Source organism: Lutjanus erythropterus, chromosome 19 (assembly GCF_056507025.1).
Source record: "Lutjanus erythropterus isolate fLutEry1 chromosome 19, fLutEry1.hap2, whole genome shotgun sequence".
Lineage (NCBI taxonomy): Eukaryota > Metazoa > Chordata > Actinopteri > Lutjaniformes > Lutjanidae > Lutjanus > Lutjanus erythropterus.
The window spans coordinates 608,496-629,657 of record NC_139335.1 but is presented as its reverse complement, the minus strand read 5'-3'; the positions used below and the strand labels follow the sequence as shown (position 1 = coordinate 629,657).

At 38.2% G+C, this 21,162-nt stretch overlaps 1 protein-coding gene across 2 annotated transcripts; it reads right to left on the bottom strand.

The window, feature by feature from the left end:
- Nucleotides 1-269: 269 nt before the first annotated feature.
- wipf2b (WAS/WASL interacting protein family, member 2b) lies at nucleotides 270-14,707 on the bottom strand. 2 transcript variants are annotated; one of them, XM_084743683.1, is made up of 8 exons: nucleotides 14,561-14,707; nucleotides 11,908-11,998; nucleotides 11,178-11,310; nucleotides 7,648-7,773; nucleotides 6,469-7,131; nucleotides 6,035-6,262; nucleotides 4,960-5,061; nucleotides 270-4,543 (listed from the first exon to the last, which is right to left on the bottom strand). In XM_084743683.1, the coding sequence occupies exons 2-8, from the start codon at nucleotides 11,971-11,973 to the stop codon at nucleotides 4,503-4,505; spliced, it is 1,359 nt and encodes a 452-aa protein (XP_084599809.1). In that variant the 5' UTR covers nucleotides 11,974-11,998; nucleotides 14,561-14,707; the 3' UTR covers nucleotides 270-4,502. The 2 variants fall into 2 exon arrangements, with proteins under 2 accessions (XP_084599809.1, XP_084599808.1); XM_084743682.1 differs by having other exon boundaries at nucleotides 11,022-11,310; nucleotides 14,563-14,707.
- Nucleotides 14,708-21,162: the final 6,455 nt, after the last annotated feature.

Sequence of the window (21,162 nt, the reverse complement as noted above, 5' to 3'; positions counted from 1 at the left end):
AAGACTTTTTCAATATTTAATACTGTTTTTATCTATTTATAAATTATTTTAATTTCTCATTTTACCTTGTCAGTTTACTGCTGCTCCTTGTTAAAATCTGGTCAAACTGTATTTTCAAACTTACATGTAAGTATTGATTTTCATTATTGTCTTGTGCTTTGACTAAGAGACATGAAACTGAATAAAATGATTTCAGAGACCAACAAAACACCCTCAGCATCATGACGCCGTCTCCTGACGGATCAGGAAATGACGAGAGGAAACAGAAAAATGATGGAGAGTTTATTTCAGACTTCAGGCTGCAGTTAAAATACAGAGAGAGCATGCTGTTAAACTGGGATTCTACCAAACCATCAATCCCAGTTTGAATCTAGAGCTACGATCATCACTACAGTTAGAACGACTGAGTGTCCTCCGTCACAGGAGATAAGTCACTTTATTAACATTTATTAACATGTTTCTGTTTGTTTAGAAGTTTTTTTTTTTTGTTTTTTTTTTACAATTTATGACTGAACGAGATTCACAGCACACAGTTTGTAAGGCAAACAGACGGTCGGAGGACGTCCTGTCGCAGTTAAAAATGCTTCATCACCTCAGACTGGTCCTGACAGAGCAGAAGAAGAGCTGCTGCTCCTCTTCACTGGACTGCAAACATTTGACAGAAGGCCCAGACAATGTTAAATTAGCAGATCTTTGAATGGGATCTGGTGGTACACGTGAAACAAGTGGTGAGCCGAATTCACCAGAAATAACCAAATATTATTAGGAGTTATCATATTTTGTTCTAGGACTCAGGTAATTTGGCCCACCAGTAAAAACCATAAAATCAGCAGATTTTTGAATGGAGTTTGGTAGAAAACAGTGAGGGAAGAACATGAATGAAGAGGTTGTAGTTGTATATTTTGACAGCAGAGCTGAAGCATCTTTAACTGTGACTGAAGCTCCACAGTGACACAAAGAGCCAATCAGATCATAAAATAATCATTAATATCATTAATGAGCTGCTGTGATGTCACCAATCTTCAAATGAAGCTGATTCTTTTTTTTTTTTTAAAAAAAGGAATAATTTTTTAAATCAATTAAACATGAAAAGAGAAAAGTGTTTGGTCACATGATTTGGATCCAAACCTGCAGTTTTAAATCTCAACATGAGAAGCATGAATTTAAAAAAACGTGGTCACGTGGCACTGAGAGAGGAAACGTTCATTAATTCAGATTTAATATTAAGACACAATAAGACACGAGTTGAGACGATGATATGACTGAGAATAAAGTCGGAATAAAAAATAAGTTAATGAAAATTAATTTTTTGAGTAAAGGTCTAAATACCACAAAAATATAAACATGTTTGGAGGCAAAAAGTCATAAAATTAAAGACAAAGTTTTCAGGATAAATGTATTATTATGAGATGAAGCCGTCATTTGAGTAAAAAAAAGCCATTTTATGCAGTTGAATTTATATTATTTTCACTATTTCCACTTATTAAAATTGTATTTGTTGCATTTCTTTCTTGTAAAACTACATTTTACTTGTAAAATCGCGACTTTTCTCATTACTTTTTTGTCACATCATCACGACTTTGTTCAAATTATATCTCAACATATTTCTCTCCATATATTCTGACTTTTACTCATAAAGTTTTTGACTTTTTGTTTGACTTCTCACTTGTAAAATGACAACTTTGCTCCAACATTAAGACGTGTAGCGACGCTGACAACAGATCAGATCAGAGATTCTGAGAATAAACTCGTCTTATTTTGAGAAAGAAAAAAACGAACAAACAAAAAATCATGGTCATATCTTGAGAATAAAGTTGCAGTTTTAAAAGTTATAATATCATGAGAACAAAATAAAATATTTCAATACTTAAGGATTTTTAAAACTTCTTCTTTGTGTTCTGTGGTCATGTCTCTCTTCAACTGTTGGCTACTTCAAAAGTTGCCCTTAACCAAGACAACCTAAAATTTGCAGATTTTTGAATGGAGTCTGGAAATGAAGATTCAACTAACTTGTGAGCCAAGTTTATCACAACTGAACATTATGAGGAGTTATCATATGTTGTTCTAAGACACATGCACTTATGCCAACAATTAAGAGAACATTAAATTAGCTGATTTTTGAATGGAGTCTGGCAGCAAACAGTGAACTAACTAGTGAGCTGAATTTACCAGAAATAACTGAAAATATTAGGAGTCATAAGACACAGATAAGGGAACATAAAATAAGCTGATTTTTGAACGGAGTCTGGTAATGAAGAGTCAACCAACTAGGGAGCCGAATTTACCACAAATAGTGAACATTATGAGGTATTATCATATTTCACTCTAAGACACGGGTAAATACGCCCACCAGTAAGAGAACATAAAATTAGCTGGTTTTTGAATGGAGTCTGGTAGTGAACAGTGACCTACTTTAATGAGGTGAATTTCTGACAAATAACAGAACGTTATGAGGACTTATCATATTTTGTTCTAAGACACGTGTAATTTTGCCAACAATTAAGAGAACATTAAATTAGCAGCTTTTTAAATGGAGTCTGGTAACAGATTTTGTTGTGTTGCTCCATCTGTATCTGTATGTTACATTTAGCATAAACAGGAATTTATTCTCGTATTATTATGACTTTTTAAAGTTAGAACTTTTTCATAATAGTGACTTTTTTTTACTCCTAACAGAATTTTATTCTCAATAACTGCAACTTTTCCTCATTAAATTCAGAAGCTGTGATCAAACTGTTGAATGGAAACGCTTTGAATGATGGGTAATTATTTAAACACTGCATGTTGAGACGGGAAGTGTCATCAGCGTCATGCTGACGAAACACAAAAACGCTCAAATAAAGACGACATGCACCAAGTTCAGTCTGTAGTTAGAGGAGGGAGGGAGGAAAGAAGGAAGGAAGGCAGGAAAGGAAGGAAGGAATGAAGGAAGGAAGAGTCCTTGCTGCAGTTGGAAGACTTCCTGTCTCTCTGTGATTGTCTGTCCCTTCACCCGACCCCCACATCACACCAACATGGTACGAGCTGCCGTCCAGCCTGCAGCAGGACGAGTCAGGTGACTTCAGGTGAGTTTGTTTTGTCCATCTTGGCACTTAAAGACTCAACCTCGTCAGGAACTGATCCGTGTCCGAGGTCATATCAGGTCATGTCCCGCCAAAATAAAGCGAGTCGCACTGCTGAGAACAGCAGGACAGGTGTGGCTGATGATGATGATGATGATGGTACAGTTTGAGTATTTACAGGTGTTTTCATCATGTCATCCTGCTGTAAACCAAACACCTCCTGTCTGTCTGACTGTCTGTCTGTCCAACTGTCTGTCTATCCAACTGAAAGGACAGAATGTGACTTCAGTCCAAGTTACAGTTTTTCTGGATCCTGGTCCAGGTGCAGCCCTGTGAAGGAGCTGAGATCAATGTGAGTTTGTCTTCCTGGTTTATCAGGACCTCTGAATTATGAACATTAAAGGAACAGTTCAACATTTTGTTAAGAACATTTATTCTCTTTCTGTCTGAGAGTTTGTTCCAGGCGGAGGATCCTTCCCGCTTAGTAACAGACGATGTCATTTCAACACTTTAGGATCTTAAAAGCTTGTTCTTCGTGTCCTCATGTCATGTCTCTCTTGACTGATCAGCTACTCGGTGAAACTGCCCCCTGATGACTCCCAGTGGTACGGCGGCTCTGTTTGGTCTGTAAACTTTCAAAAAAACGCTCAGAAATGCAGACCTGCAGAGTACAGACAGGATGCTCCGTTTGTATCTGTATTTAACATATGACCTTCTCAAATTTTAAGGAACTTTTCTGTGACAGAAACTTATCAAACTCTGCAGGAAACTAAATAAGTTGATTTTGCAAGATGTTAAAATACTCATGTTCATAATCCATCTTTAATCCGGAACACACCTCTTCATTTCCTGTTCCTATTGGTCAATATCCTTCAGTCCATCCGCAAGAGGCAGAACACTAAAGTCCCTGCAGCAGCTTTCAGCTTCACTCACTGGTCTTCTTCATGTGTCGTTAACTTCATCAGAGGAGCTGGAGACACACCTGCAGTCACACCTGCAGTCACAGCTGCAGTCACACCTGCAGTCACACCTGCAGTCACAGCTGCAGTCACACCTGCAGTCACAGCTGCACAGATGTGGAGCTGCTGGTCTGCAAACAAAAAGTGCACGTGCAAAAAAAAAAAAGTAAAAAAAACAAAACCATGAAGGAAGAAGAAGAAGCTGAATTCAGTTGAGGTCAGAGTTCACAGAGCAGCTCCTCCTCTTCATCAGCAGCTTCACTCTGCAGGACACTCTGTCACATGATCACACCTCTCCTCAGCCAATCAGCTCTGAGCATAGATGAGGCAGTGATGGAAGTGTCGCGGATGACGAAGCTGAACGTGATGTCATCAAACAGGATGGAGGGCTGTGTGTGTGTGTGTGTGTGTGTGTGTGTGTGTGTGTGTGTGTGTGTGTGTGTGTGTGTGTGTGTTCCAGCTGTGGTGCAGTTTTCATGGTTCACCTGCCGACAGGAGGCAGTGGAGGAGCTCCTCTCATCACTGCAACAAACAGAAACATTAGCGACCGTCAGATTTTAACTCCAGTTAAAAAAAACCTGCTGCATGTTTTCACATCTTTGCATGTCATGTCTTCATTTTGTGCATCAAATTATGGAAAGCACTGTTGATAAGCACATTGATTACTATCTATATCGATAAAATCAAATGATATGATTTGTGATATTAGAGGCAATGATAATTTTTAACATCATTGTTCTTACTGTGATTGAAGAACATGTTAAAGTGACTTTGACTATTGCAGGACTTGTACTAAATGATTTTTTTAAGTCTGTAGGATCTGATGTGTAGGACAGGACATCACTGTCTCCTTCACTTAAATGTTTTAAGACACACTTTGCCTGTAACACATATTGTATAAAGCCATACTGTGATTTAGATAACTAGTAACTGTGCACCTCTGTTGGCCTTGCTGGGGTAAATCTTGGCGAAGTGTCGGTACTCGTCTGGAGGAGGGAAGTCGTCCAGAGGATGAAACGAATACTTGGACTCAAAATCATCTGCAGGAGGAGAAAAGACAACTTCAGTTTCTATTAAAACTGATGAATTCACTCCTTCTACAAACTCTGGAGGTGGAGGACAAATACAGGAGAGGTCAAAGGTCAGAGGACAGAGAGAAGACACTGAGGAAGGAAAAGAAGGAAGTCACAAAGCTCCAACTACACTCTACAAAAATAAAAAACACAACACTTTTATTTTTTGCTTCAATTTTTCAAGAGCGAAAGGGAAAGATCTCAGAATTCTCCCCGACCAGACAAGTGGTAAATAAAAGGAATTAAAAAGTTGAACTATTAAGCTATTTTAGTCATCGATTACCAAGCTGCAACTAATGATTATTTTCAGTCGATTAATAAATCAATTATTATCTCAATTAATCGATTAATAGTTTTTTATTGTAAAACATCAGAAAACGGTGAAAAATGTTTCTCCAAACCCAAGATGACGTCCTCAAATGTCTTGTTTTGTCCACAACTCAAAAATATTCAGTTTACTGTCAGAGAGGAGTAAAGAAACCAGAAAATATTTACATTTACGAAACTGAAATGTTTTTTATTAAAAACGCAATTTCCTACTCAAAAAGGATTAATCAATCATCAAAATAGCTGGCAATCAATTTAATAATCAATTACTCGTTAAGGTAATTTAAAATACTGTTTTCACCTTCTCAAATATGGAGATTTTCTGATTTTCTTTCTTTATTATCACGTCAAACTCAAACATATTTGAGTTTTGTTCAAAATAAGACATTTAAAGACGTCACCTCAGACTTTAAAAAAGCTGGAACAGACGTGTTTTTCTGGGATCAAACATGACAATTAACTGGAAGTTCTCCGGTCATGTTTGAAAGATTTTAACATGCTCTGAGACTGATCGATCAATAATGAAACTACTGACAACGATCAATTAATCGATAATAAAACTGATGATTGCAGGTTGAATACACGAGAGCGATGGAGGAGAGATGAGACTCACCGACAAATGATCGAGGGATGGAGGAGGAGGAGGAGGAAGAGGAGTGTCCGTTGCGGAGAGGAGGGGGAGGCGGGGGAGGAGCAGCGGGGGTGCGGGTGGGCGGGGGAGGTGGTTTTCCTCTGGTGGGGGGGTCAGAGGAGAGGGAGGGGCTACCGTGTGTCCTGTAGGGAGGAGGAGGCGGGGCTTCTCTGCTGCCCGCCCTCGACGACTGGACTGGAACAGGAGGAGCTGTGGAGCGAGATCAATACAGCCAATCAACACAGCTGATCAACATACAGCTGATCAATACATACAATATGCAGCCGATCAACACAACCGATCAACACTGCCAATCAATACAGCCGATCAACACAAATGATTGACACAGCTGATCAACACAGCAGATCAATACACATCTGATCAATATGGTGCATGTTTGTGTGTGTAGTCCTCACCTGCTCCTCTACCTGGCGTCTCTCTGACGGGTGGCGGCGGCCTGTTGGCGCCCTGTTGGGAGGGGGTAGGGGAGGCGGGGGGAGGTGGAGGGGCGGGGCCTCTGGTGGGGGTGTGGCCTCCCGGTGAGGGGGCGGTCCTCTTGTTACTGAGGGAGTTGTGACGCTGCGGCAGCTCAGGCGCCGGCTCGCCAGCGCCACCACCTGCCGGACCATTAGTGATGCGGTAGGGTGGAGGGGGTGGAGCCAGAGATGAGGAGGAGGAGGCGGGGTTTCCTCCTGAGGTGGGAGGGCGTCTGCTGTTGCCAGGAGACGGGGGAGGTTTGGAGGGGAGGGGTGGGGTGTTGTTCGGGGTGGGGGGGAGGGGCTTCTCTCTGTTATAAGACAAAGAGGAGGAGGGAGGGGAAGGGGCGTTGCCGCGGCGACAGAGAGGAGGCGGGGGAGGGGGGGCAGAGGAGGAGTGCTTCATGCTGGTGGAGGGGGAGGAGGCTGCAGAGGAGGGGGACGAGGGGGAGGAGGACAGGTTGGGCAGAGAGGGACGCTGCGAACGAGACGTCTCCATCGGCGAGGACGCCTGAGGGGAGGGGCTGTCTGCGTCATCATGGCGATGGCTCGGAGGGCGGGGCGCTGCGGCCCGAGTGGAGGGAGAACGTCCAGAAGAACCATCTGCGAGAACCGTGAAAGTGAGAACGTTTAAAAACAAAACATATTCTGCTGAAAATAACATAAATGATAGAAATAATTTAAAAAGTCAAAACAAAAAACAAGATATATAAAAAAAATGAAAAAAATAAAAAATATCTATAAAATAAACAAAATGCATAAAATACTAAAACTATAAAAACTAAAAAAGAATTAAAACAAATAACATTTAAAAAAGCAATAAATATAAAAAATAAAAAGGTAAACAAAGGTAAAAACTAATTAAAATATAAAATAATAATATACAGCAAGAATTTTTAAAAAAATGAAAAGAAGAAACTAAGTAGAATAAATAAATATATAAATACTAACAATTCAAAACATAACAAACAACACAACATAAATAAATAACAAAGATTATAAAAAAATACAAAAACTACACAAGTATAAATAAATAATAATAATAAAAAATAAAAGAGTACAAAAAGTAGAAAATATTTAGGAAACATCAAATTAAATAAATAGTGAAAAAGTCCTCACCTCCGACTGGTCTCAGTTTAGGAACTCCGCCTGTGAACAGCCCTCCGATTGGCGGAACAGAACCTGACGGACTTCCTGCTGTGCTGCCATTGGCTCCTCCTGTTGCTGCTCCGCCTCCTTTGGGCTCTGAGAACCACAACCATTGGACAGGTGAATGAAAGCTCGACTTCCTTGAGGGCATGATATCACTACACTATGATGACACTACAATGACACTACGATGACATCACTGACTGTATGAGCCAATGAGCGGAGGTGAGGTGAGGAGGGGATGCAGGCGAGGTCATGTGACACTCGTGAGACACTCAGGTGAGATGATGCAGGGGGGTGAGGTGTAGTGAGGTGAGATGTTAAAATTGAATGAAGTGTTTACGCTCCCACGCAGCTCCGATGACATCATCGACCGCACAACATGAGTGACAAATGAGAACACGTTAACGTTATGACATCACAGGGCTGCGAGCGACAAACAGATAAAAAAAATTCACCTTTAAAACATTTTCTTGTAGCGTGTTCAGACAGAACGTGAAGTGATTCAAACAGCCAGTGAGTCAGCTGACAGAATGAACTTCCTGTTGTGTCTGAACAGTGACGTCACACCTGCACAGGTGTTTTCACCTGATCAGACCTCCTCTCAGGACTCTGTGGACCAGTTCAAACATGTTGTACCTGACCAGGCATGACAACTTACTTCATTATCCTTATAAGTACAAAGAGTTGGTGACACCACGTTATTCCCAGATTAGCTCCGCCCACCTCACACCTGAGCCAAGGTCTGATGAACCAGAGGGTCTGAAAACACCTTTGACAGGTAACTCTGGTTTATTCCAACATCAAAACATGACTGTTTGACCTGTAGTGATTATTAATGATTATCATTTTTATGGCTGCAATTAACGATTACTTTCATTATCAATCAATCAATCTGTTGATTGTTTTCTCCAATAATCGATTAATTTTGCTCAATAAAATGGCAGAAAATGGCGAAAAATGTTGATCAGTGTTAATTAATGAATTCTGTCAATCTTTTCAAAGACTGAAAAATAACAAAATTGAATAAATAATATAAATGAAATGACTAAAATAAATAAATAAGAAATAATAAAGTAAAAATACACAAAAATGCATAAATAAAATGTAAAAATAAACACAAATAATTAATAAATAAATACATTAAAAAAATAAAACAAATACAAGACATTTGAGGATGTAAACACAGACATTTTTCACCATTTTTTGACATTTTATGGACCCAAAACTAACTGATTAATCAAGAAAATAAATTGTAAATAACTGTTAAATGCAGCTGCAGTTGTCAGACACTCACAATACCAATCTGAGCCTGTCAGCAGTAAAAACTTATTATTATGATTACTGACGCATCAATACTCAACTTATTTAGTCACTTTAGCACAAAAACATGAGAAAATAAAGTCCAGGTTCAAAACTTCAAAGTTAAACTGGAAGTAAAAGATCTGAGAACTTCTTCAAGACAATAATTATTATTGACAATAATAATAATTGAGTTGGAATAAATCAGAGTTCTCCCATCAGATGTTCCAGATCTACTTCCTGTCTGTGTAACAGCCAAAGATGACTGACACCCACTCAGGTGTTACACTCCTCCACTGCAGGTAAACAGGAAGCAGGTGAGCTGAAGAGCCTTAATATCAGCTAGCTTAGCACGGCCGCACTACAGCTAGGTGTAGCAGCTGCTGCGAGTGCCGCCATGTTAGCAATTGACATGCAGTTCACAGCTTTTGATGCTAATAAAGTAGTTAGCAAGCTACCAAGCTAACTGTGCAGCATGCTCAGCTGTGTCACACCACTGTGGAGGACCAACAGAGTTTTACTGCAAACTAAGTCTGAAATAAAACTCTGGACATCATGAGTTCAACAGGCGCTCTGCAGGACGCTGCAGGATCTGTCCTAACCAGCCGCTCCGTCACCTGTCTGTCCATCACCTGGACAGACGACAGCCTGATGATGTGATTTGAACCTGTCGTCTTACAGGAGTCCGGTGGTGCTGCTATGAGCGAGTGTTCAATAAAATATTTAAAACCCAGACGTGTAAATATCCGACAGTTGGCTCCGATTCATCAAAGATCAGTACAGGAGGAAAAGAAAAGGTCAAATCAGAGTTAAATCATTAGTCAAGGTAAAAGTCAGGACACAAACAATAGAAACAGATCAGACATGGAGGGAGGGAGGGAGGGAGGGACAATAAAAAGTGGAACAGAAACAATAAAACATGAACAAACAGTCAAATCGGGTGATCAGCTGATTCACAAACTGTCTGTCGAAGGTGTCAAATGTTGCAGATAAACAGAATAAAGACAAATCATCTTTAGTTCTGTGAGACTGACTCTTTCTACTGAAGTCTGGTGTTTGTTCTGCAGAAAAGCATCACTCTGAATTATTTTGACGTACAAAAACACCAACAGAGTGTGAGTCTGTCTCTACATAGACAATCTCAGTGACTTCCATTGTTGTCGTGGTCATTTTCAACAACGGCGCTCCGGTCAGGACTTTTTGGGATCACAGGGTCTGTTTAAAGCCTTTTATTTATCATGCAGCATTATTTGTAGCATCTGTGAGCCAATCAGCATGCAGCATGTTTGTACTAAGATCTGATAAAGCTTCTGATTGGTTCTCTAACGCTACACATCATAAAGACGTGCAGGAAAAACACGACGTTACCTGGTTACCACCAGGTATCTGAACAGCTTCTTCCTTTACAGTCAGTAACTGTGCTGTCATGTGTCATATTATTTAGAGCTGCAACGATTGATTGATTAATCCATTATTAATCAATTATTAAATTAATCACCAACTACTCTGATAATTGATTAATCGTTTAGAGCCATGTTTAATAAAAAGGTCCAAAGTCTCTGATTCACTGACGGTACTTGACTGTTATTAACACTTATAAACATCACTGACAGTCATTAAACTTATTAACCACCACTGACACTTATTAACTGTCATAAACAGTTATTAACAGTCATTGACTGTCACTGAAGAGCACTGACAGTTACTGCAGTTATGAACAGTCAGTCACAGCTATTAACCAATATTAATCACCATGACAACAAATAATCTGATGTTTTGTTTTCCTTTGATGACCCCACTTCCTCTGGAGGGGGGACAAAAAGAAAAAACGAAATGTTTGTCGACTAAAAGATGAATTGGCAGCACCACGTCAGAGGCTTTTATTTCATCTAATAAACTGTTAATCAATAATCAGTGTGGATATCCGGTCTGTGGTTTAATAAGATCTGATTGGCTGGTTGGATCTAGAGGACAGGAACATGGCGGCTGGCTGAAACCCTCCTGCATCGTCCTCTAACATGCCACAGTGTTTGTCGTCTTACTGTCTAGCGACAGAGCGGTGGTCCTCTGCTGCTGCTGCTCCTCGCACGGCGCCCCCTGCTGTTTAGGCTGGCTCTGTTGCTGGTGTAGGTATTGGTATAAGCGAATGTATGGGTGATCAGTGGGAGGTGTTTGGCTCTTTGGTGTTTGGCTCTTACTGTCGAGCATCGGGGCGCTGCGGTCGTTCACCACCGCCACCTTCTTCAGCCTGGTGCCTTTGCAGATGTCCGACAGCAGAGCGCCGCGACCTTTCGCCTCCTCCCTGCTCAGCTTGGGGGGGCTGGTGTTGGCCTGAGAGGACGAGACATTTGAGGACTTAGATCAACATTTTATGGACCAAACAACTAATCGATTGATGGAAAAACTATTGCCAGATGGATCACTAGATGAAAAATATGTCCAAACATGTGAAAACAGTAAGTCGTGACAAGACTGTGACAGGATGAAGAGGATGATGAAGGAAGAGACAGAAGAGACGAGTGACGATGTTGATGGTGACTGTGTGAGTGTGTGTGTGAGTGTGCGTTTGTGTGTGTGTGTGTGAGTGTGTGTGTGTGTGTGAGTGTGTGAGTGTGTGTGCGTGTGTGTGCGTGAGTGTGCGTGAGTGTGCGTTTGTGTGTGTGTGTGTGTGTGTGTGTGTGTGTGTGTGTGTGTGTGAGAGTGTGTGTGCGTGTGTGAGTGTGTGTGTGTGTGTGTGTGTGCGTGAGTGTGTGAGTGTGTGTGTGTGTGTGTGCGTGTGTGTGCGTGAGTGTGCGTGAGAGTGTGTGTGTGTGTGTGTGTGTGTGTGTGTGTGTGTGTGTGTGTGAGAGTGTGTGTGCGTGTGTGCGTGTGTGAGTGTGTGTGTTTGTGTGTGTGTGTGTGTGTGTGTGAGTGTGTGTGTGTGGTTACCTGGCTGAAGGTGGGAGGAGGTGGGGGTCCCCCTGGTGGCGGGGGAGGAGGAGGAGGGATGGGCATCCTGCTGCTGTTACGACACACACACCTGAAACACACGAACACAACGACGTCTGTGATTCTGCTCCGAACCGATCGATACCGGATGTCTGAGGCCGATACGGAGCTGCTGCACGATTTAGGAAAAAAAACGTGATGTTCACTGAAATAAAACTATTAAAATTAAGAATGATAACAATTAATCAATGATCGATTGATTGATCATGTAAAATTTGACCGATCTTCTATCAAATAAACATGTGAAACATGTAGCTCTTTATATGTTCCACAGGCTACACTCTTGGAAATAAGGGTTCCAAAAAAGTTCTTCCTGAAGGGCTGTGGTTCTACCCAGAACTATTTGCTTCTGAAGAACCCTTTTTGGAAGAAAGGATTTGTCAAGGGTTCTTTGTTCCATTAAGAACACTTTTTATCCAGAGAATCTTTTTAGAAAAAAGAGTTCTTCAAGGATTGTTGAAATCCTTGAAGGGATCTTTCAACCATAATATAAAAAGGTTCTAAACAGAACCCCCTGGAAGTGTTCTAGATAAAACCCTTGGAATATAAAAAGGTTCTCTGTAGAACCTTGTGAATGTGTTCTATAAAAACCTTGGAATATAAAAAGCTTCACGGTAGAGCCTCCTGGTTGGATTCTTGTTAGCACCCTAAGGAAGGCAGAAAGGTTCTGGATAGAACCTCCAGAGGCGGTTCTAAGTAGAACCATAGCGCGATGAAAGGGTTCTCTGTGGAACCTCTCACAGGGGGTTCTAGGTGAAACCTTTCACAGATGGTTCTAGGTATAACCCTTTATGTTGGGTTCTTGGTAGGAGTCTTTGAAATGGTTTCAAGTGAACTTTTATAAAAAGTTCTAACAGGAGCAAAAATGGTTCTGCTATGGAGACAAGCTGAAGAACCCTTCTACTTTATTTCTAAGGGTGTATGTAATGGTGTCAGAGAACATGGAACATGTTGCTGTGGAGATAAAACTTTCAGAGGTTGTTTGGTAAATGCAGCTTTTTAACATTTTGTATGTTTGATTAATTGATTATTACTAATGATTGATTAAGATCAGATCTGACCCAGATCTGAACCCTAATTAAAACCATGATATTTATTGAGGTCTGAACCAAACAAACATGTTTTCTTTCATCTGGAGAACAAAGATTTGTAGCTCAGCTCATCTCTGCAGCTCTACAGAACCTCATTATAATGACATTTTCTCAGATTTTATTATTTCAAAAAGAAAAATTTGGTTCTGGTTCTATGATTTGGATTTTGCACCTGGCCATATTGTGATTTTATTGACTGTGATTGATTGTGCAGCCCTGATCAGATATTGATATTAGTCAGTCACCAAACTCTGATAAAATATTCAGCGACGCACGATATGGATTTTTATCAGCCAATACCGATAACCAATAATTAGCTGCTTCTGCTACTGATATGGATCAATATACCTGTATACATCCATACTCAACTCTGATTGGTCAGCAATCTGTGGTCTCTTATTTCTGTGCAACAGACCGTTGCTATGGACACAGTTATGATCACAGACTCTGGAGGAACAATAAAATCAATATTTTGTGTCAAATTATTGATTATTTGGTACATAACCATGAGACAAGCAAAATTAATATTTTGTGTCACATAAATGTGCCAATTATTTTTTTAAGTAACCATGTAATAAGCAGGATAATGTACATTGAGCAGGTTGTTAATATGAAATAATGATGATTCATTGTGACAAGGTTTATTTCACTATAATTATACTTTACTTAATAGTATTTGCTATCCACTGCTGTTTCCCCACCATGAGAGGAAACAAAAGGTTTATTTTATCTTATTTTATTATCATGATGTTAACCAGCCTATAATACTAAATCCCAGCCTACAGTCCCTTTATTGTTCCTTTTGTATTTTAATGGCCATATTTTATGTTCTATAATGTATATTTACTATTTTTTGTTATGTATTATTTAAAATAATGAGAATTCACATTTTATATTATATATGCACTGAGTGTGTTTTATGTCTCTTGTGTTTTTTTTTCACAGTATTAAGCAGAAGTGTAAATAAATGGTAAATTAAATGATTTCTGTATTTTTTCTGTCTTGTGTGATAAACATGAAAACCTGCTGGTGAACAAACTGTTTTTCATCATTTCATGCAGATTTCTGACACATTTATTCCGTTTGTTCATCACCGTCACACTGAATGAGCTGCTAACGGCTCGCTGCTAACGTTAGCATCATCAGCACCGGCCTCACGGAGAAACTCTGATATCTATGCTAACACTGTAGCTTCTCTGCAGTGTGCTAAGCTAACACCTCAGCTTCTGCCTGAGCTCTTGTCCAGCCGTTTGGTTTAATAATAAAATCTGTCCGGACACACACACACACACACACACACACACACACACACACACACACACACACACACGCACACACACACACACCGTGTACCCTCACAGCAGACAGTTAGTCACTGATCTGCGGCGTTAGCTCAACGGCTAGCTGTGTTAGCATGATCAGAGCTCAGTGTGTGCAGCATCACCGACACACAGACACACACAGACGCACACAGACACACACAGACAGGTGTGATAAATGTTACCTGTGAGCGGTAGCGGCTCTCTGCACGTTAGCTCATCCTATAACGCGTCTGTTCGGTGTTTTCATGTGAAACTTTCTGCTGTTAGCTTCTCTGTTAGCCGTTAGCCTCTCTACTGCAGATCAACACTGAGATTTTTTTTATTTCTCTACAGTCAACACAGAGGAGCACGTGACCTGTGGCCACATACACCACGTGACCTGCGGCCACATACACCACGTGACCTGCTGCCAGTGATGGAGGAAGTAGTCGCATCCTTTTTTTTTTTTTTTTTTTTTTTTTTTTTTTTTTGAGACAAGGTGTGAAACATACATTTTATGAGGCATTTCAATTTAATAAAGAACGGAGCAGCAAAATAATAAAATTAAAAATAAGTTATAACTTAGAATAGCAGAAGACGGGCAAAGTCTAGACTTAATTTCATGGCATATTTGTTTTTTACCTTTTTTAGTGATGAGAAAAATAGCTTGAATTCATTAATAAAACCAGGGAAGGAAGGTTTAGCATTTCTCCATTTAGCACAATGGATATGATATTTACCCAACAATAGGACAATATTGATAGTGTCAGAGACAGACAAGGCTAGAAGATCCATATAAAAGATAATGTGATATATTTCAAATGGCGGCACATCATTAATTTTCAGAGAAATCCAATTTTTTATGTCACGCCAAAAACATTGTGTAATAGGGCATAAAAAAAACAGATGTTCCAGAGTTTCATTTTCTTCATTACAAAAGGAGCATTGATCCACCACAAAACCAAATCTTCTCTTGAGAAGTTCTGCCACAGGATAAATTTTGTTTATAACTTTAAAGTGTGTTTCTTTGACTTTAGGCAGAATGGGCCATTTGATAAATTTTGAGTATGCTTTGTCTAATGTTCTCGAAGTAATAGAAGAAGAGATCTGCCAAGAAATCCTTCTGTCATAGTCATGAAATATTTTGGCTTTTAAAAAACTGTTAATAAATTTATTATTACATTTTTTATCAATCAGATTACATTGTCCTAACAATAGGTTTGGTAGTACTGATGAGAAATTATTGTACATCATAACATTTTTAATTAAGTGAATCAGAGGCAATGGGATCAGTTTACATAGTTTGTTATATTCTCTTTGAGAACAGTTTAAATTGTATTTTCCTATAAAGTCTGTGAAACTTAAAATGACACCGTTATCATCCATCAAATCTGTTATATATATAATGTTTTTCTTAAACCAATCTCTCATGAAGATTGATTTTCGATTCAGTGTTATTACTCTATTGTTCCATAAGGTTGAATTATGGGGAGAGAAGTTGTGGGTAAATATCATTTTCCAAAAATGCAGAATCTGCTTGTGAAAATTGGATAGCTTGATTGGGATCCTGTTCACCTCGAAGTCACATTTCAAAATAAAGTCTAAACCTCCTATTTTATCAAACAAGGACCTTGGGATGTGGAACCACATGGAGTTTGGCTGTGACAGACAAGATTTTATCCAGTTAATTCTAAAGGTGCCAACCATAGATTCAAATTCTGGAGCTTTGATACCACCTTTAACATACTCTTTTACAAGCTGGGACTTTTTAATGTAGTGGGTTTTGTTCTTCCACAAAAATTGGAAAATAATCGTGTTAATTTTATTTATGTTTTTAGAGGAAATATAAAGGGAGTGACAGGGGTAAATCAGTTTGGAAATACCTTCAGCTTTAGATAGAATGGTTCTGCCAAAAATAGTAAGGTCTCTGGTTAACCAGTGACTAAGTGATTTCTTCATATCCATAATACGGTTAGAGAAATTAATGTCTTCTCTTCTAATTAAGTTTTTGGACATAGTCAGCCCTAAGTATTTAACTTCAGATTCAACTCTAATTGAAGCAATAGTGGAGTCAGAGCTTGCGTGAATAGGGAGTAGTTCGCATTTTTTGATATTAAGAAATAACCCAGATGCTTTAGAAAAGATTGAGATAGTATTGAGAGTTTTATCTACCATTGATTTATCTTTTAAAAGGATAGAAGTATCATCTGCAAATTGACTTATTTTAAACTCTTTGTTAAAAATTGTTATTCCTTGTATGTCATTAGAATTTTTGATTAGTAATGTTAACATTTGTGTTGCCAATATGAAAAGCTTTGGTGAAATAGGGCAACCCTGTCGTATTCCACGTAACACCTTAAATCCAGGAGTCATTCCTGGGTTCAAAGAGACCGTGCTACTAATGTCAGTATAAAGCATTTCAACAATGTCACAGAAATTCTTTCCAAAGCCCAAGAATTGTAACGTTTTCAGCAAAAAGGGGTGTTCAATTGTGTCAAAAGCCTTCAAGAAGTCCAGAAACAACACATAACTGTCTGTTGTGATGTACTCTCTATAATCTAACAGGTCAAGAATTAATCTAGTATGGTTATGTATGTTTCTACCTTTCACAAAGGCTGATTGGCATTCATCCACTATTTTGGATAACCCCATATCCAATCTATTTGAGTATATATGTGCTAGCAACTTGTAGTCATTACATAATAAGGTAATTGGTCTCCAATTATCCAGCAACATTTTATCCTTATTGGGCTTTGGAATTAAGGTGATAACACCTCTTTTCATGGTAGGGGACAGATGACCAGATGAAATACATTCTAAAAAGGCATTATAAAGTAGTACTCTGATATCTTTCCAAAAATGAATGTAAAATTCTACTGTTAACCCATCCAATCCTGGTGACTTTCCTTTTGACATCCGCCCAATTGCTGAATCTAGCTCTTCAATTCTAAGCTTATCCTCCATATGTTGCTTAAAATTTTCATCAATTATTTTGCTACAATCTCTAATACTCTCAAAAAATATTTGGCAGTCATCCATTGAAAAATTGGATGTGTATAGCTTATTATAAAAATGTCTTATTTCCTCATTGACTTGGACTTGGTTATCAATGCTAATATTGTTAATAAGTAGCTTATTAATTTTCTTTTTTGTTTGTCTTTGTTTTTCTAGACTAAAGAAATAGGAAGTATTTTTTTCACCTTCCTCAAGCCAGCGTGCTCTTGAGCGTATAAATGCTCCTTTTGCTTTTTCCAAATATAAACTGTCCAATTGGTTTTGCAGATGATTTAATTCAACTTGTTCTTCTAAAGATAAGTCTGTTTTTTGACATAATCTATTCATTTTGTTAATAATGTCTCGTTGTTTTTGTTTTTTAGCTTCAGAGATGTACTTACTCGTTTTGATGGCAACTTCTTTAATTTTAAATTTAAACCACTCCCATTTACTCAAGGGTGACATTTCTGATTGATTAATTTCATTTAATAAGTTTTTGGTTTCATTGCAAAACTCCTCATTGTCTAGAAGGCTACTATTAAACTTCCATAAAGAGATAGGGATGGACTTAACCCCAGTTAGTTGAAAGGAAATTGAGACAGCACAGTGGTCAGTTAGGGGTGATGATGATATTTCACAACCAAGGACCTCATTTATCAGGTTGGTAGAGATTAGCCAAAAGTCTAATCTGGAGCACTGACCATTGTTAGCTGAATTATACCATGTGTATTGCTTGGTATTGGGGTTTCTCATTCTCCAACAGTCAATTAGATTTCCTTTAGTAATACATTCACTTATAATTTCCTCATAGTAGTGACTTTGCCCTCTTGGAGGAAGACGATCCAACCAGAGGTCAGGGACCAAATTAAAGTCTCCTCCAACTATGACTTTGTCAGTAGTATAGGTCACTTTCCATTCCTCCAGCATCTTACTCAAGGAAGAATAAAGTTGTTTGTTCTGTACCCTTCTGTTATAACCATATACACAAATCAAAATATAATTAACATCATTAAACTCAATCACCATCATTAACCAATGTCCATTGATGTCACTTTTGTGGTTAATTATATTTCCAGAGAACCTGTTGAACAGGATCATTACTCCAGCTGAATGTGTAGTCCCATGACTGAAGAAGACATGGTCTCCCCATTGTTGTTTCCAGAAATTAGTGTCCGCCTCTACTGAATGAGTCTCTTGCAAAAAAATAATATTGCTCTTCTGCTCCTTACAAAAAAGAAATGTTGCCTTACGTTTTACATTGTTCTTTAATCCCCTAATATTTAAAGAAAAAAAAGATAACATTCACTTACTCACTAGATAATAAGTGTGCGCGAAGAAAATGATGTGCAGGAATGAGTAGCTAATATGTCCCTATCAAAATTCAACATTAACAATTATTGCAATAACCCTTGAGGTATGTGAACATTTATAGAACTGTCAAACTAAATCACGGTACCTGTTATGGACCAGTGTAACAAAATAAACTGTTCAGTTAGAATCCACACGACGGTTGTCAATCAGAGCGTAGCCTTCCTTCAGGAAAGCTCTCTTCCCCTTCTTCCTGGCCTCCTGAACCAGTGGCCACAGCTTGGAACGAGCCTCCCGATCTTCTTTGGAGAAGTCTTCTCTGAAGCGAATATGCATCTCACTGCATACTCGTGCTTCCTTCGATTTTTTCCATACTTCATCCCGGACAGTTCTCATCCCGAACTGGATGATGATTGCCCTCGGCACGTTGTTAGAGGCAGCCGCGGTGTTATGTTTACCCAGGCGGTGGACTGTGTCCACGGTGTCTCGCAGCCGGTCCACAGACAGAGGCACAACTCTTGTGAGTATTCCGATAACGATTTCTTTTGTGTTTTCACCATCCTTTTCTGGTAGACCAGTCAGTCTCAGGTTCCATCTCCTTTTGTAACGAGCCAGTTCCTCCGTTGCGTTTTTAAGCGTGATGTTTTCTTTTTGGAGCTCGTCAATCTTTTTCTTGAGGAGAGTAATTTCTTGTTTATTTTCTCTTGTGGCCGTAGTATTAGCTTCGATGCGTTTGTCAAAACTTTTTAACAGTTCAGTCTGTTCGTCAACTTTCCCAGTCAGGGCTTGAACAGCATGGAGAATGGCAGCGCCGATATTTTCATTTTCCTTACTATTGTCATTCCCCTTCATTTTCTTGGGGTTTGGGCTTTTAATTGGTGTATGAGTCGGGTTACTCTTACTTTCTTTAGAAGAATTTTCATCCATCTCGATGTCTTCGATGTCACTGTCTTCACAAGCTTCGCGGAGAGCAGTTAAGTTGTAGTCATGGTCTGACATGTTAGCATCCAAGCCGTCTTCTAAAAATGTGAAAGTTTCCAGGAAAAAGAACTGCTTCAGAAAAAAAACTGACGGTAAAAAATAGTGTGTGGGATTAAATCTTAGTGGAGGTTGTGAGTTGTTGCGTAAAGATTCACTATTTTGGGACAAAACAATATTCTTTTAACAGAGCCTGCAAAAAGCTGCTTCTCACTCCGCCATCTTGGATCCTCTCCAGTCGCATCCTTTACTGCAGTAAAAGCATGAATTTACATTAGAACATGGTCCTTAATACTGTATCTATGATAATACAATATAATATAATATAATATAATATAATATAATATAATATAATATAATATAATATAATATATATAATATAATATATATAATATAATATAATATAATATATATAATATATGACCATATAAAAATCAAAATTTTGACAACTGACTTTCCAATCTTGACATTACTTAAAATATATGTTTTTACTTGAAGATCATAATTTTTTTACAAAAATTTTTAATTTTGACTGGATGGTATTACTTTGTATTTTGATTTGGAATCATCTGACATAAATTAATAAATGATAATGATAGATTTTGAAATACAGGTGTCCATAAAGTCTCTTTACAAAAGAGTCAAATGAATAGACAAATCTGTGTAAATTATTACAAAATGAAAATTAGATATTGAAGTGTTTTTTGCCTCATTTAATAAACCTCTATATGGGAACCATTAGTTGAACGAAGCACATCAAGACGGTCCTGGATTTGTTGCCGTGTTCGCTGAAGCATCGCCTCGTCAATGGTGGCAACAGAATCTTTGATCTTTTGCTTCATGTGTGAAGAATGAATGTGATTAAAAACTTTGATAACCACTGAGTACATAGAACAAATCTGATTAACATATTTCATCAATTGCTTTTGTAATAAATTTTTTAAATTGTAAAGAGACTTTGTGGACACGCTGTATATAAACACTGTATAATAGAAAAATAACTTTCCCACAAATTTGACTACTTTTACTTTTTAAGATTACTTTTTAATTTATTGTCATTTATAATATTTTTGTCTCAGAACTTATACATTTGATTAAATGTTTTAACTTAAAGATCATAATCTTATTATAAATCACAACACTGACATCAGGTTCTATAATTCTGTATCTCATAATTTCAGTTTATAATGTGGCAATTTTAATTTTGAATCTCATGTCTCTTGACATTAAATTATTTTGACCTTAATTTTACTTTGAATTGAAGTAACTGTAGCTAACAAATAAAATACACTTTCGACTTATAAAGACAGTACAAATACCATAAACATGTCAGGGGAAAAACTCAAAGAACTGTGTGAAAACCTGAATGTAAAATAAATGTGAAGTTCTAAATTAATACATGTAAAACATTAATAAATTGAATTGAATTAAGTCTAATTAAAATAATCAGTTAATGACTTTGTATCTCTTATTTTAAATAATAGTAGTCTTTTCTAAATCAGTTTAGATTTAATATCTCATCC

Coding starts and splice junctions, on each gene's coding strand:
- wipf2b (XM_084743682.1), bottom strand. CDS start 11,973: ATGCCCATCCCTCCTCCTCCTCCCCCGCCACCAGGGGGACCCCCACCT. Junction 7,774..11,021: donor CACCGCTCTGTCGCTAGACA/GTAAGACGACAA, acceptor TGTGGTTCTCAG/AGCCCAAAGGAGGCGGAGCA. Junction 6,263..6,468: donor GACGCCAGGTAGAGGAGCAG/GTGAGGACTACA, acceptor CTCGCTCCACAG/CTCCTCCTGTTCCAGTCCAG.